The sequence below is a fragment of the Amphibalanus amphitrite genome, unplaced genomic scaffold (assembly GCF_019059575.1).
Source record: "Amphibalanus amphitrite isolate SeventyFive unplaced genomic scaffold, NRLGWU_Aamphi_draft 000186F_arrow, whole genome shotgun sequence".
NCBI lineage: Eukaryota > Metazoa > Arthropoda > Thecostraca > Balanomorpha > Balanidae > Amphibalanus > Amphibalanus amphitrite.
This window is the reverse complement of record NW_024881681.1, coordinates 772,756-789,582: the sequence shown is the minus strand read 5'-3', so window position 1 is coordinate 789,582 and position 16,827 is coordinate 772,756. Positions and strand designations below refer to the sequence as shown.

Sequence of the window (16,827 nt, the reverse complement as noted above, 5' to 3'; positions counted from 1 at the left end):
ACTGACCTGCGCCTGCCCTTCCTCTGTGAAATGGGTGAGTTTGGGGGAGGGGGTACTGACCTGCACCTGCCCTTCCTCTGTGAAATGGGTGAGTTTGGGGGAGGGGTGGGTAAAGTCAGCACTGACCTGCACCTGCCCTTCCTCTGTGGAATGGGTGAGTTTGGGGGAGGGGTACTGACCTGCACCTGCCCTTCCTCTGTGAAATGGGTGAGTTTGGGGAAGGTTGGGTGGGTAAAGTCGGCACTGACCTGCACCTGCCCTTCCTCTGTGGAATGGGTGAGCTCGGGGTGGGGGTGGGGGGGGGGGTAGACTCGGTACTGACCTTCTCCTGTGATTTCATTCGGGAAGGGATCATCAGTTTTCGAAAAAGTGTAGAATCGTACCACCTGAGGCCATGTTTTTTTTTGTTTTTTTTTTTAGATCAACAGAGTGAGCACTCCGAGCATGCGTACCATTTTACACCATCTTTGCCTGTTTCTTCCTGGACACACCCGATGGTGTGCTAACCTCCACGCTCTCTGCCGTCAGACCCGATGGTGTACGCGGACCCGCTCTCCTGGTTCCGCGACCCGGCGGTGATTGGCGTCATTGCCGGCGCCTCGATCGCGCTGCTCGTCCTGATCATCCTGCTGATGCTGTGGGCGTTCAAATCGCGTCACCGGCGCTCGGAGAAGCTGATGCGCCGGCGCAGCGTGCGCAGCAGCGCGCGCAGCACGCGCTCGCTGGTGGCGGCCAGCAGGTCCGGCAGCGCGTCAGATGTCAGCAGCGTCAGACGCACCAAACAGGCCGTGAGTTGGGTGACAGGGCGAGGGTTTTGGTAGAGGAATGGGTGTGAGCTGTGTGTTGGAGTGATTAATGGATTTGGTAGACGATGGTTTGGAAGGTGGGTGAAGGGAAATGAATGATTCCTGGCCGTTGTCTCTGTTGGAGTAGATTTCTTTTTTTCAATATCGTTAGAGTTCATATGTCTATTAGCGTGTTTTAGAGATCTCCTAATCAGATTGGATCCCACATCTAAAAACTGCTCTCACACTTGACTGTTTTCGTAAGCTGGTTGATTTCCTGTCTGGTCTGAGTGACCTGCTGCGATCTGCCGGCCGCCAGATGAGCCAGGGCTCAGATGTCGCGTCGAGCGCTGGCCCGGTGGTACTGACGTCTGCCGGCACCGACGAGGAGAGCTCTACTGCCGAGTACGACGCTCGGTTCACCCCTCAGAGGACAGCGTTCCAGCACCCCTCCCTGGACACCCCGCCGCCGAGCGAGCCCGACTCTGACTCCGACTCGGCGCCGCTCTCCGATCCTGACTCCACGGACTCACCGCCCAGATTCGAGCCGGCCGCCGTTCCGGTCTCGCGCCATCCTGCCGGCGGCTACCCTCGCCAGCCGGTCTCCGAGACCTCCCGCCATCCTCCCGGCGGCTACCCTCACCAGCCGGTCTCCGAGACCTCCACTGAGTCCCAGTGTGCCGACAGTGGGAGCGGTAACTACACGGCCGTCCTGCCGCCGTCTCGGCCGCCCTACGGCCGCTCCCGCCGACAGCCGCCCGGCGTCGACCCCGTCTATCAGAACATCGGCCCCGTCTATGAGAACATGAGCGAGGTGCGGCGGCCGCCGTCGCCCGGCTCGCGCGGGGTGCACGCGGCAGTGTCGATGGGCCATCTGCCGCGCGGTATGAGTGTGTACGCGGCCGGCGCGCCGGGACCTGACGAGCCGTTCCTTCAGGGCCGGACGCGCTCTCAGCCGATGCTGGATTTCCTGGAAACGGCTATATGACACTGTCGAGCGATATTATCGGCCAGTAGAGGCCTGGAAGTGGTAGTTCGTGGTGGTAAAGCCGTGAGTTTGTTCGTCTGTGACTCAGGACACCGGAGGCGTTTTGTAATGACTTGTGGTGAGCGCCGGGTGCCAACGATCTTGAGCCGTCCTTAGGAAGGGCTGAAGAATTGCGAGATATTGCTGAGAATCGAAACTGGGCAACGAAACAAGTGTTTGTTGGGCTGAAGAGCAGCGACGCTTCAGTCATTAAAGATACTCTCGTTGTTAGTTTTTCATGCTTATCAACGCTTATGAAGTCGTGGCCCTTCATGACATCACCAACGCCTTTGAACCACAAGCCCACCGCGCAACTACAGCAAACTTTCGCCAGCGTGTGATCAAATGAATTTATTCATTCTATAGTGCAGCAATTTCCCGTGTGTTTCCAGCGTGTGTGTTATTTCCAGCGTGGCCTAACACGGGCGATCTACGCTGTGCTTGTATCGAACATTGATGTGCTGGTATAGCGAGATTCCGAAGGTGAGACTGGCCAAAGACTGGTTACTCCTGGGCTACTCTTTACCAGTACTTTTATACCAAGAACGCGTGCGATTGCCAGGCCTGCCTGCTTTTGAGTGTTTGGAGTTGAGTGGCCAGTGAGGAACGTCCGGTACTTCAACACTGTATTATGCATTTGTAGAAGGGTAGATAAGTCAGTAACGTGCTTGTCATAAACTTTACTACATGAAGTGACACTGTATTATGTTATAGAAATGGGGACGGCATGACAATGGATTAACCCGCGCCCCACTGGGGGGGGGGGGCTATTTATAGCCCCCCCTCCCGTTTTTCTGCAATAACTTCCAAACCGCTTGACGGATCGACGCCAAACTTTCAGTACCTTCGGCTGCATCAATTTGACACCTTGTGTCAAAATTTGAACTTCGTAGCTACCATAAGTCGGCCGGAAATGACGTCAGAGTGACGTCATGTTCGTCCGATTTCGACGCAAAACATTGAACCACAGCAATCGCTCCCAAGAGCTCAGTTTTTAAGCTAGGTCCAATTTCTTTGCATGAAAGGACTCAGAATTGACCGCGCTATCAAACTGCTATCTCGGATTTTCAAAATTTTGAAAATTTTGAAAATTTTATATAATAACATTCAAAATTTATATTTTTATATTTTTTTCAAAAAATTTTTGACTTTTCGAAAAAACCGGAATATATGTGACAGAACGCATGATTATGACTAACTCTAGCAAGTTTTAGCTAAATATCTTCAAAAATGGCAAAGTTATACGCATTATTGCAAAAAAAATTCACAATTATAAATTTTTCAAATCAATTTTTCAGTACGTATTTGACATCGTACACCAATATAAATGGCACCATCGTGTTCCTGAGCTCAAACTGCATCCAATAGACACCTTTTTTGTTGAAAAATTTTTCAACTTCAAAATTTGACCTTTTTTGACCTGAAAGTGACCTGACCTAAGCTAAATTCGGCTCAAAATGACCTCGAATGACACAGAAGACATCAAATTCGAAATCTGTGGCTTAAATGGACCATAAAACATGTGTCACGTGACCGACGCATGATATAATATTTCCGTGACCTGTGATGACCTGACCCTGACCTGAAAATCAAAGTACAAGTTTGGTACCCTCAAGGTATCTAGAGCATCTGTTCACGAGTGTGGAAACCAAAAATGAGCCTGATCTGACTTGTAAGACGGCGGCCAGAGCCCAAAATGTGAACGAGCCAAAATGCTAATAATTTTTACTTTGACCTGACCTGTGACGTCATCGGTGACCTCGAGGTCAATGAAATTAGGTTTCGCTCGACAGTTGTTCCGGGGCTATCAGACGCTGTTTGAATTTTGACGATCGGCCCAGTAGTTTCGGAGTTAGGAGGGGGGCTATGAATAGCCCCCCCCCCCCCCAGTAGGGCGTGTTATACACAGACCCCAGTGGGGCGCGGGTTAACGAATAAGTCTGTTTACTTAGTGCATAATGAATATGCTTTTGACATGTGCTCTTTATGTCTGTGAGGCTTAGACACTGCAAGATGATGTTATGTAAATATCGATTATCATTCAGCCTTTAGTTGCCCCAAACTAAGACCAATCAATTCATGACAAGTCATTGCCAACTCAGTCACAAGAAGAGCTTAAATAAGGTGTTTTTTCGTATAAGTTGCGTTTCATGCATCGCATTGTGTGTGTTGATAGATGTATTTGATTGATATAGGAATACTGGAAGTGTCTTTAGTGACGTGTATGTTTTTGAAAACAAAAACACATCGTAAAAAACAATATTTGCGTGTAAAAGTATAAGTCATTCTGCTTCAGCAGCCCATCTCCACGAAACCTGAAGAGGCAATAGCCCTTTTCACGACGGACTATCTGGCGAGTGCACCTAATTTGAGCAAATCTGCACCTAATCTCTTTTACGGCAAATATTTTTATTTTATGCATTTATTTCAGTGTTTTAAGCGATGATACTCTCTGATAATATGACAAAGCAGGCATATAAGCAATTAGTGCAACCCTAGCTGATAGCTACGAAGAGACACACTGAACCTAATTTGACCAAATCTGCACCTAATCTGCACCAAATGTGCACCAGATGTGTACACTCGGGGGCAGATTGATGTTCCACAACTCTTTATCCACCGGGTTCCTATGGCTCAGCATTGGCAGCAGCCGCCTGGTACCGGTAGACTGTGCCGCTTCACTTACTTGTCAAGCGGCACAGCCTACCCACCTGTATGACACCGGTCTGGGTCGGCGCGGTGGCTGGAAGGCGATGTGGGCCGCCTGTGACGTCAGCGCAGCGGTGAGGGCCGAGCCCGGAGGCATGGCTCGGGTCGGCGGCGGCGCGGCGCGGCGGCTGGCGAGGACTGGGGAGTGAGGTGGGGTGGGAGCACGGACATCGCGTGGCTGGGCGAGTGTAGTTAACTTTCGCATCTCAAGGCGCCAATTATTCTACCTAACAATTGTGCTAAAGCAGTTGTTAAAATGTCCTATCCCCAAGACAGCGCCTATCATCATACTTGCAATGCACATTACGACACACTTAAGCGTGGCAATGGGACAGCCGATAGAACTTATGTCACTCGTGCATCGAGGTGCGGAGCTATACTCGTATTTTGTATAACATATTAGTATTAAGGCTTTGATTGAGCAGATTGGTGTCTATTGTTTCGCACGTCAATCGTCCAGAGACGTGGGAACTGGGGGTTATGAGTAGTGCCGCAGCCAACGCTCCAATTTAAAGCGATTATTACTGTTGCTCTAATATGTGGTCGCAGCCTCCAATATCAAACCGTTCCAACTAGGAGCCAAAAAGTCGGCCACTCAGGGGGGTTCGAACCGGGCTTCTCCCACCGGCCAATTCACGACACGAGCGTTCATCCACTGAGCTACCGAGAATGGTCCTCGTCCGCTCAAAACAAAATGACATTCACCCGCTGACCGCCAATGACAGTATTGTGACATTTGATCGCGTTTGACCGCGGCGGGTGGTCGCTGGTTTCGGCAGCTCAGTGGATACAGGCTAGCGTCAGGGGGTGACCGGTTGGGGAAACCCGGTTCGAACCGTCCCAGGTGCGCGACTTATTTGTTCCTAGATGGAACGGTTTGCTATTGGTGGCTGCGACCACACATTAGAGGAACATAAGAGTTGGGACGCCGCGCTATCCAAAAACCCCAGTTCCCACGTCTCTGGACGATTGCTGTGCGAAATAATAGACACCAATGAGCTCAATCAAGGCCTTAATACATATCTGTTAAAAACAATGTAGCTCCGCAACTCGATGCACGTGTGATATAAATTCTATCGGCTGTCCCAATGTCACGTTTAAGTGTGTCGTAATGTGCATGGCAAGTATGATGATAGGCGCTGTCTTGGGGATAGGACATTTTAACAACTGCTTTAGCACAATTGTTAGGTAGAATAATTGGCGCCTTGAGACGCGAAAGTTAACCCGCGCAGGGCTGGGGGGGGTTAATTTTACCCCCCCCCCCTCGCGAATTTTTGCGATATCTCAAAAACGGCGGCGCGCAGCGCCACCAAACTTTCAGTACCTTTTCTTACATCAATTGGACACGTTCCCTGAAAATTTGAGCGAAATCCGTCGGAAAATTTTTGAGAAATTGACGTTTTAGTGACGTCATGTTCGCCATTTTCGCCTCAAAAACGGCAAAAGTTCAAACGCCGCTAACATCTTCATTTTTAAAGGAATCAAGACGTAACAAAAAATGTTATGCGTAATTTTACTTTGTCTATCAAATGGCTATCTCGGTTTTTTGAAAATTTTGGATTTTGGCCTAAACTTTTTCAAAAAACTGACTTTTTTGGGAAAATCATTATAAAATCCAAAATTTTGAGTCTATCGAAAAAACCAGAATATATGTCAGAGAAGTGGTCTATGTGCACCTACATACCAAATTTTAGAAGAATCGGTTCAAAAATGTGGGAGTTATTCAAAATTTTATGACGTCACGACACACAAATTTTTTTGAAAAATGACTTTTTTGGAAGTTATAGACCTCGTACAGAAACAAAAATAGCACCATTCGATTCGCCGTGAAAAACTGCATCAGATACACACCTTTTTAGGCCTTAACAACCAACTTCAAAATTTGACCTCACTTGACCTGACCTTGACCTGACCTCGACCTGAAATTCATCCAGAGGTGGTCCATATCACTTATTGAGTGTGCCTATTGAATTCTATGAGTAAAATGACCCATAAAACATGTGTCGCACATGCCCTTTTCTATATTTTGTTTTTTGGTGACCTGACCTGAACTGACCTGACCTTGACCTTGACCTCTGAATGATATTGTATGCAACGAATATTGTCTTGGTAGCCTAAGAACACGTTTTGGGCGATCAGTCTCAGTCCATGACTCCATTCTTCGGCAACTACGGTGCAAGGCCGATACTGTAGAAACTTGCAATTTGTACCCTTGACCTGACCTTGACCTTGACCTCAAACTTTAAATTAAGTACATGTTTTTAGTAGTTCGTGATGAGAGATTTCGATTGGCGTTTGAATTTTCCAAATCGGACCATTAGTTCGGGAGATAACAGGGGGGGGTAAAATTTACCCCCCCCCCCAGCCCCGCGCGTTCGGCTGGAGACCCCAGCCCCGCGCGGGTTAACTACACTCGCTCAGCCGCGCGATGGTCCGTGCTTCCACCCCACCTCACTCCCCAGCCCTCGCCAGCCGCCGCGCCGCGCCGACCCGAGCCATGCCTCCGGGCTCGGCCCTCACCGCTGCGCTGACGTCACAGGCGGCCCACATCGCCTTACATCCAGCGACCCAGACCGGTGGCATACGGTGTGGGTAGGCTGTGCCGCTTGACAAGTAAGTGAAGCGGCACAGTCTACCGGTACCAGGCGGCTGCTGCCAATGCTAAGCCATAGGAACCCGGTGGATAAAGAGTTGTGGAACATCAATCTGCCCCCGAGTGTACCAGATGGCCGTCGTGAAAACGGCTATTGCCTACTTGTGTCACAACTCGTTCAGCGCTGCCGTCTCCAGTCGAACGGAACAGAGCTTCTAACGGGATACAACTGTCATCAGCAAAGCCCAGCATTCCCTGCAGAGAGCATACGCAATAATTTGACATTGCTGCGACCATCATGCACATTTGTGCACTGACCTGACTTCCAAACCTATCAGCTGAAGCTAATCACAGCTCTACTGATGAGCTGCGAGGGGGATGGGAGGGGGAGGGATCCTGATCGGGGTCAGTGGGGCAGCGCTCTGTGCGGGTGGGGGGGGGGTGAGCGGCAGGGGAGCGGCAGGAAGCGCCGCGAGACTCCGCCGCCGCCGCCGGCGCCCAGGGTCACCTCAGAGGGCTCCGCCCACCGTCGCTGCTTCCCACACCCGTCTCACGCATGGGCGGGTGTCTGTTGCCTGGCGCGTTCCCGATAGAGATTGATGATAAATGCCACAGGTAGGTGCAAAGAAGATGGGACGAATGTCGCTTGCTGAGGGCGTATATGAAAATATGAGCAATCAGCGCTGAATGAGCAGGGCACTGCCGTATTGATTTTGAATGAGATGCACAAAGGCCCTCGCCCGTCAAACATTGTCCACAGTGGCAATGGCTAATCGTTTCCGTTTCGTTGTTTTGGATAATAGTCATACTCGTACAAGCTCACAAGTCACAACCCAACCGAAATAAGCAGATTTTCAGCGAACTGGTTGTCCAGTAGTTGACTATCAACCTAGTGCTGATCAAATAATTACATAAAAGCTTTATTTCTCCGTGGTAAAAGGCTCGACAGGAAAACATCGTAAACTAACGCGATCAAACTAAACCACTAGTATAGCAACAGGTAGCACGGGCGGTGGGCAAGGCTGCATTCCAGAGAACGGTATAGGAGGAGTTCTGTCTGGCCGCGAACTACCCAGGGTCGACTGCAGGAAGCCGACGGGAGTCTCCGGGATGTCCAGCTCGCCAAGGTCCTGAGGCAGGAAGGAGGCGTCGCAAAACATGAGCTTTGCGCTGATAAACCCGTGGAAGTCGGCACTTGTGGTCAGCTACACTGCAGACTCAGCTTTTCTGCAGAAAGGCCAGTGGCGAGATAGCCTTCAGATTGTCAGCAGCACCCGAGGAAGACGAAACTGGGGCATCCGGGCAAATCGCCCTCAAATAAAGCTTTGCAACGTGCTAGCATGTTAACGTGAATACGTTAGAAAGAAATTAGCAAAAACATACGAATGAAATAAAATAAATGTGTTAATGAAAGGCGCAAGTTTTAAGGACGTTTGCTGTATCCTAAGTCATAGCAGTGAGGAAGTAATTCCCAGCACACGCAATAATTCAATGCATTGTAGTGATCACTATTTATTCCGCTATATTCTGAAGTGAAAACTTGTTAATACCTACATCACGGTAATTTTCTGCATGCGTGCCTATTAAGCCGATTTAGGCTGACGTTTTGCGCATCACAGCTTACACAACGGAATATTAACCCAGTTTAGCGGCTCTCCATCCATTATGTAATGTTGCATCACTCGTCAGAGATCGTTGTAATATGTCCCCTTTGTACAGTGCCCTTTGTAAATGACATTGAATGTAACTAGTTATAGGTACTCTACAGCTAGCAGGAAGCTAAGATGACTGTATGTAATTATTTATTTATTAAAAGTCAGAACAGTCGCACGCAGCAGCTCGACATGCAATATGTAAATTCGAACGTATTCCGTTTTCACCAACTCCACAATAATGAATGATGGGCTCCGTCTTGGCCCGTTTCTCAAGCATCGGGTAAAAGGGTCGATAGAAATGGGCAGCGAAATTTATATCGGGGAAGAACTCGTGTTGCCACTGCATCCTTTATGTACCTAAGCATGATTTATGTATGAACGGTTTGCGTAGCATCAGCGCTTATGTCGCCTTTTGATAGGTAGCTTATGCCTATCGTTTTCTTTTTATTGTTCACCCTCATTTTTATAGGTATAGGATCTACGCTACTCCGCAAAACTACTTCAATGTTTGTACCATACACTGAAAACAATTTAACCCAAGGCCGGCGAGTAAACCGGTGTTTCGCGGGTACCCCTATCCGCAACCATTTTTAAACACCCTCCCAGGAGTACAATAAGGTCCCATTGCAGTGTAGTCGTCCCTGCTCTCAGTGGATGTGTTCGCTGACAGCGGTTATATCCGCTCAGAGCAAGTACGACTACACCGCAATGGGACCTAGCACTTCTCCTGGGAGGGTGGTTAAAAATGGTTGCGGATAGGGGTACCCGTGAAACACCGGTTTACTCGCCGGCCTTGGGTTAAATTGTTTTCAGTGTATCCTTAGGGGTCACGATTTAGTACCTATATAAATGTTATTATTATTATATCGTTTATTCCACTAACCACGATTATCGGGTGGGCGTTACAGTGGAACATTATAAAGGTATAATTACCTATAGGTATACCTATAAAAAGTAAATACTTATATACATAAATATATGAATTGTGAATCTAATAAATAGCGATTAGCGAAGCAAAGTGACTTGAGCTGCATGATCATGTGGACAATAGTACCTACCCTACCTATAGGTACCTAAGCATGGCGCATGGGTAAGCTAACCCCGCGTTCGATGTCTCTCGGACGACGAAGATTCTATGTCGTCCGGCCAATCCCGTCCAAGGTCAGCGGGGGCTCGGCTGCAGTTCTGGAACGTGATTGGCCGGACGGCATAGAATCTTCGCCGTCCGAGAGACATCGAACGCGGGGTAAGTTCATTCAATTTGTCGCCTACCCAGATATAAAGTAGTAAACAAACGGGCATGTTGAGCAGCAATGGACAAATATATGTATATATGTTCCTATGAGACGGATAAAACAGCACTATAGGGTAAACGCGTTTCGTCGAGTTATGACTTGATCAACACCCTTCCGCAAATAATTGTATTGCTTTTATTTCCGAAAGGGTGTTGATAAAGTCACAGCGACGAAATGCGTCCACCCTATGTGCTGTGTTATCCTTCTCAGTAAACGGGCATGTTTATCAGCATTAGCATTAGCGCAGATTCAAAACCATCAGCACATTAAAACGCAATTTGCTGTCGTTCATTTCGTGTCATGATTGTGTTTTCGCTGCCTCATGTCAGCACTTTGTGGGCGGCTGTCACACGCATGTGCGTAATACCGACACAATGCCTGTCCTTGGACGATGGAACCATTCACATCAACCTGACCCATCTGTCCAACACGGGTCCATACAATCAATGTAAAAACCTGGGCCTTTACCTGCCACTATAAACAAACAAGCAAGCCCGGCCAGTATAGGACGCTTCCTGACCAGAGAACAGAGGGAAAGGACAGAGAACAGAACGAGCCTGCGTTACGCGGAAGAGGTCACCAAGGTCACGCTCTTGACACGCGCAGATTGACTCGGCGTTCCATGAAAAACAGCGACTGACGGAGGCTCCCGTGTCGTACCGACACTGAGTGACGGGGGGGGGGGGTAAGACGGGGACGGTCACGTGCTGTGGGTGGCCTTGCAGGACGGCAGGCGTGTCGAGAACCGTCAGCGGCATTTAAGAGTGGGAAGTATGGAGCACACTGCAGAGTCGAGCCTGTTGTGGTGGTCGTGCCCTGCCTCCCGCCGTCGGTGCGACGGTGGTTCCAGCGTGGAAACAGAGCGGTGATTAGAATGGTGGCGAAATCAAGACAAATCGTGTCGTTGGTGACTCTTTTGATGGCTGCTTGTGAAGTGGATGCACTTAACCGTAAGCTATACCTACCTCGAAGGGCTTATTTGCAGTTGAGACGATAACTTAGATCGTGTTTATTGCACAAAATCACTTGGCTGAGTATTCAGTAATGAATCAATTGTTCTTGCCTTATTTTTTCTTGGAGATATTCCCTGAGCAGCTGCGGCATTATGCAAATAAAGGGAATGTCGGATGTAAACGTTCTTCACGTTCTTCATACGCAAATGGCGCATGAAAGACCTGTTTGTTACTCGTCCTACTTTTGCTCCCGACGGAAGCGTCATTCTTGACTTCGAAGTAAAATAGGCTTCATTTTTTGCGGACTGTCATTGCATATCCTACAGATTTGTAAACTGGTTACCTATAACCTATGTCCATAAAATATGTTCAACCAGGCTCTCCATCCATCTTGCTATGCTGCATTCTGAAGAGCATTTACATGAAAAGCGCTTCAGAATCATGCACTTGGAGGCTGACCTGCACGTTTTACATCCTTCCAAGTCCTAAGATGAGCTGAATTGTGAATTCGTCTTCAGCCTACCTAAAATATCTGCAGACATCAAAGTACTCAGACATCACATTGTTTTATCTAGCGTTACCAGCCAGCCTTTCTAACGTAGTGCTTGCCAAGACACCTATAAGAGACTGTTGGCCGTGTTCCGTTGATGAACCTCCCACGAGCTGGCCCCTGTGTGCCGACAGTGGCGGATGTACCCTGCGGCCAGCGCCAGATTCTGGCGGCGCGCTTCAAGGTGGTGGGCGGCAGGGAGGCCTACCCGGGCCAGTACCCGTGGGCCGCCTCTGTTCAGATGAACGGCCGACACGTGTGCGGCGCGAGCATCGTCAGTAGCCGATACGTCGTCACGGCCAGCCACTGCCTGCACGGGTCAGTGCCCTCCGCGAGCGACGTCTCAGGGGATTATGTTGAAACGTGATTTTATTCATACCGGTCTATGCAGTATGCCACGCTTCGACATATATCAGATGTTAAGCTATAAACCAGCCTGAAGAACGAAAACATAATACACGGCTTTCGCATATTATCTCCTATCTAGCCGGAATTTCACCGCACCCGCACTACATTAGCTGTGCCCAAAGAAAAATACTTTTTAGTGTAGGCACTTATCAAGAGTACCTATTGGTCGTTACCAAGGTATTGCTAATCACATTCGCAGACATTTGAGTCGTCTATCGTAAGTAAATGCTTTTCTTAACGCCAGCATCAACGGAAGGGAACAATGTGTTGTAGCGATTCATTCCTCGCGCATCGTTGCTCCGTCGTCTACAAGTAGTTTTTAAGCTTAATTTTATGCATAACAATAGCGTCGATAAGCTTGAGATCAATCCCTGTAAGTATTGTGACCTAAAAAGTGGCACGTTCATACAAACTGTCAATCGGTGACCAGTCCCTTAAATGTCTGAACAGTCAGTCCAAAGCATGTCCCAGTTCCATTTATAAGAAATGTTCAAGGTCTGTAGCTCAATATAGCCATGGTCTTAGTGTTTGTGGTTTTGTAAGTCTCGGGAAGGATCAGTTTTCACGGTCATGTCGCGTGTAAAATCAGCCTGGAAAAATCACGGTCAAAGCGTCTGTAAGTGCACTATGTGAAAATATCCGGTATTACACCAGATAAGTTCAGCTTGGACCACAAATGTATTAACAGGAGTTGATAATGAACGTACAATAGAAAGGCTTGCAATGTGGAATATGCTTTGGCAGCGGTTTATTTCATTCAATTACCTACCCTAACTTGTTATACGCTATTCGTAAGCCTGTAACTTAATTTCCTTGGCCTGTTACCGTAGATCATTTCAATGAAGACGGCGAATTTCGTCTGTGTCGTTCTTCAATCCCCGTCTAAGTAATCACTAAGTCGTAAAAGACTTATAACGAATGGACTTTGCTATGCACAAACTAAACGTCTTTAAATTAGTTGACCGTAACTAATCACTGCTCCTCGCCAGCCGGCCGCAGCCGAGCCTCTCCGTGGTGGTTGGCGAGCACACCCTGAGCAAACAGGAGAGCTCTGAGCAGCGCCTCCCGGTGGTCAGGACGTTCCCGCACGAAAAGTACCGCTACCCCAGCTTCAAGAACGACATCGCCGTGCTCGAACTCGGAGGAGAGGTAACCGGGCTTTGCTCGGAGTGGAAACGTGGATCTTATTGGACTGCCAGGCACACCGGAGGCCGGAGGGAGAGCCTCGCAATATATAATTTCCACATAATTATCACAATTGTCTGTGTCCTTTTGATGCACACTGTGGCCTGTGCATCAGCTGATGTTTGAAGCGCATGGTGCTTCATGCTGGTAGCGTTGCCCACACACATATCCCGATCTGTTTTTTGTTTTGTGAAAACTTTCTCTTTCGACCCTGGTGTGTGCTTTCAGATCGGCTGGAACCAATACCGTCAGCCGGTGTGTCTGCCCGACGTCGGTCAGGCGCCGTCTCACGGCACTTCGGCCACCGTGGCCGGCTGGGGCTGGCTCGGCGAACACCTCAAAGGTCAGACTTGGGACATGATTAAAGCAGTGCTAATTGATGACATTACACTTCAAATAGACGGTGATTGTTGACTGTGGAAAACTGTGGCTACTGAGCACTATTTGGGCTGTGGTTACATTGTATTTATTTGACTTATATTCAGAGCGCGTGATCAAACATGGTTCTTTGTGTTCACTGTTCAATGTTCATGTAACATTCCACACGTGGCTGTGTCGATTCTCCCACAGGCGGGAAGCAGGCGGACGTGCTGCAGCGCGTGCACGTGCCGCTCGTGGCGCCCGCCACGTGTTCCGGCTGGTTCAGTGAGGCGGGTCGGCGCGTGCACATTGGTCGTGGTCAGATCTGTGCCGGCTTCAAGGCCGGCGGGAAGGACGGCTGTCAGGTGAGGACTCAGTCTGGTGTGACTGTCATCTCACGACTGACTCCAGTTGGCACTAAGGGCTATAAAAGCTCGCCATATAAGCTGCACTACCGATACAGTCCAGCGTTATTTTGTCGATCTGGAAGTGAATATGGACGGCCGTGGTCAAATGCTAAACGTTTTGCTTAACCCGCGCGGGGCTGGGGTCTCCAGCCGAACGCGCGGGGCTGGGGGGGGGGGTAAATTTTACCCCCCCCCCTGTTATCTCCCGAACTAATGGTCCGATTTGGAAAAATCAAACGCCAATCGAAAGATCTCATCACGAACTACTAAAAACATGTACTTAATTTAAAGTTTGAGGTCAAGGTCAAGGTCAGGTCAAGGGTACAAATTGCAAGTTTCTACAGTATCGGCCTTGTACCGTAGTTGCCGAAGAATGAAGTCATCGACTGAGACTGATTGCCCAAAACGTGTTCTTAGGCTACCAAGACAATATTTGTTGCATACAGTATCATTCAGTGGTCAAGGTCAAGGTCAGGTCAGGTCAGGTCAGGTCACCAAAAAACAAAATATAGAAAAGGGCATGTGCGACACATGTTTTATGGGTCATTTTACTCATAGAATTCGATAGGCACACTCAATAAGTGATATGGACCACCTCTGGATGAATTTCAGGTCGAGGTCAGGTCAAGGTCAGGTCAAGTGAGGTCAACTTTTGAAGTTGGTTGTTAAGGCCTAAAAAGGTGTCTATCTCTGATGCAGTTTTTCACGGCAAAACGAATGGTGCTATTTTTGTTTCCGTACGAGGTCTAGAACTTCCAAAAAATTCATTTTTTTCAAAAATTTTGTGTGACGTGACGTCATAAAATCTTGAATAACTCCCACATTTTTGAACCGATTCTTCTAAAAATTGGTATGTAGGTGCACATAGACCACTTCTCTGACATACATATATTCCGGTTTTTTCGATACACTCAACATTTTGGATTTCATAATTATTTTCCCAAAAAAGTCAGTTTTTTGAAAAAAATTTGGGCCAAAATCCAAAATTTTCAAAAAAAAAAAAACGAGATAGCCATTTGATAGACAAAGTAGAATTACGTATAACCTTTTATGTTACGTCTTGATTCCTTTAAAAATGAAGATGTTAGCGGCGTTTGAACTTTTGCCGTTTTTGAGGCGAAAATGGCGAACATGACGTCACTAAAACGTCAATTTCTCAAACATTTTCCGACGGATTTCGCTCATATTTTCAGGAAACGTGTCAAATTGATGTAAGAAAAGGTACTGAAAGTTTGGCGGCGCTGCGCGCCGCCGTTTTTGAGATATTGCAAAAATTCGCGAGGGGGGTAAAATTTACCCCCCAGCCCCGCGCGGCATACTGTGTATGCAATCTATGCAGATTGCAGGTGTAACATCTCCGCACTACACCGCCAGGCTACACGTTTCCACTTTCCAGTGAAGGCAGTGATACTGTGCCGCAAGACATCCTTATGTCATATTTTGCCCCTAGATGGCACTAGTTACCAAAGCGCCTGCAGCTATGCTGTGCCGCAGTGATTGGTAAATAAATATTTCGCCGACAGATGGCACTAGCAGAGCGCCTGCAGGTATGCTGTGCCGCAGACCTCTTTTATAAAGCAAACGCCATCTGGTTTCAAGTTATAAAGTTATACATTTTCAACTAGGTACAAATTTTAGACAACCGTTGGTCTTCTCAACTTGTAAACCACAGCCACTCCTCTGCATATACTTACATCTAGCTCCTGCGGGACAGTCCGGAGCCGGTTGTGACGGCCCTCCGTCTCCGTTCAGGGTGACAGCGGCGGCCCGCTGGTGACCGATGAAGGCGGCCACCACACGCTCGTCGGGGTCGTGTCGGCCGGGATCGGCTGCGCCCGACCCAACCTGCCCGGTATCTACACGGACGTACACCTCTTCACCGAGTGGATTGTCAGCAAGACGCGGGCGTCCAGGGGCGGCAGGGGCGACCGGCGCAGCTAGTTACGGCCGCTGGGAGGGCAGAGGGGACGACAGGGAGCAGTCACTGGGGTGGACAGAGAGAGGATTTGTTACGCCGCCGCTGTGGTGAAAGTCGCAAGCAGTTCCGGTTTAGGTGGCTTGGTTCAGGTCATGATGCGTTTAAAGGGCATTGAGAAGTGAGGACTGCTTATCAGACTGCATTTCCAAGGTTATGAGGTGCGAAGAGGAAAACAGGAAAATGGCAGCGACATGTGCATTGTGGGGTCATTACGAAATAAGACATATAATGAGCAAAATAATTGTAATTTAATGCTTTGTATATAAATTCATGGATGGATGCAGGTGTATGTATGCAGGTATATGCATGTGCATTAATGCTGAATGCATGAAAATAAAGTGAATTCGACGTGACATCGCCCTTGACTCCATGCGATTGATCTAAAGAGCTCTAGACTTGCGTATTGCTGCAGGAATAGGTATGCTCGGTGAATCAGAATAGACACTTTTCAAAAGTGTCTAAAATAAACTGCCTACCTACATCAGAACGCCATGATTTCTGCCAATGTATCGGGGAATATCGACGTTACCTAATAATAAGCCAATATTTAATTAATGGACAGAAATTATTTTCATTTAGTGCCAGTCTAAATAACATGACGTACAATCCGACTTACTATAAACTGCCACTCCCCCATCCCATTCACACGCACAGTTACCGGAAATAGTGTCCTCCACTTCCGTAAACACAGAGCCAGACGGGCATTTCCGCCGGCAGAGCGGGCCAGACGGCTGGCTTCCGGTGCGGCTGACCTGGGCTGACCTCTGCCCTCCCCCACCTGAGGTTTCACGGCCAGTTCAAGGTCACAGGGGTGCCATCAGCCACCTGCTGCTGCGCAGAGGCGGGGCATGGTGACGGACGGACCACGGCGCAGTGGAGAGTCACCCCTCTGCGCCCCCCCCCCCTCCCCCTCCCCAGCCGG

The 16,827-nt window shown here is 48.6% G+C and overlaps 2 protein-coding genes across 2 annotated transcripts in view; both read left to right on the top strand.

Moving 5' to 3' along the window:
* Window positions 1–4,072, top strand: part of LOC122384341 (protein bark beetle-like) — a 30,076-nt gene extending 26,004 nt beyond the window's left edge. Inside the window, exons 30-31 of the mRNA XM_043371665.1 lie at window positions 529–788; window positions 1,105–4,072. Coding sequence (XP_043227600.1) covers window positions 529–788; window positions 1,105–1,773 — 929 coding nt within the window. The 3' untranslated portion in view covers window positions 1,774–4,072. The remainder of the gene's footprint in view (window positions 1–528; window positions 789–1,104) is intronic.
* A 6,704-nt stretch (window positions 4,073–10,776) lies between these two features.
* LOC122384338 (trypsin-1-like) lies at window positions 10,777–16,256 on the top strand. The gene is made up of 6 exons (XM_043371662.1): window positions 10,777–11,014; window positions 11,702–11,885; window positions 12,965–13,124; window positions 13,389–13,503; window positions 13,731–13,885; window positions 15,680–16,256. The coding sequence occupies exons 1-6, from the start codon at window positions 10,939–10,941 to the stop codon at window positions 15,866–15,868; spliced, it is 879 nt and encodes a 292-aa protein (XP_043227597.1). The 5' UTR covers window positions 10,777–10,938; the 3' UTR covers window positions 15,869–16,256.
* Window positions 16,257–16,827: the final 571 nt, after the last annotated feature.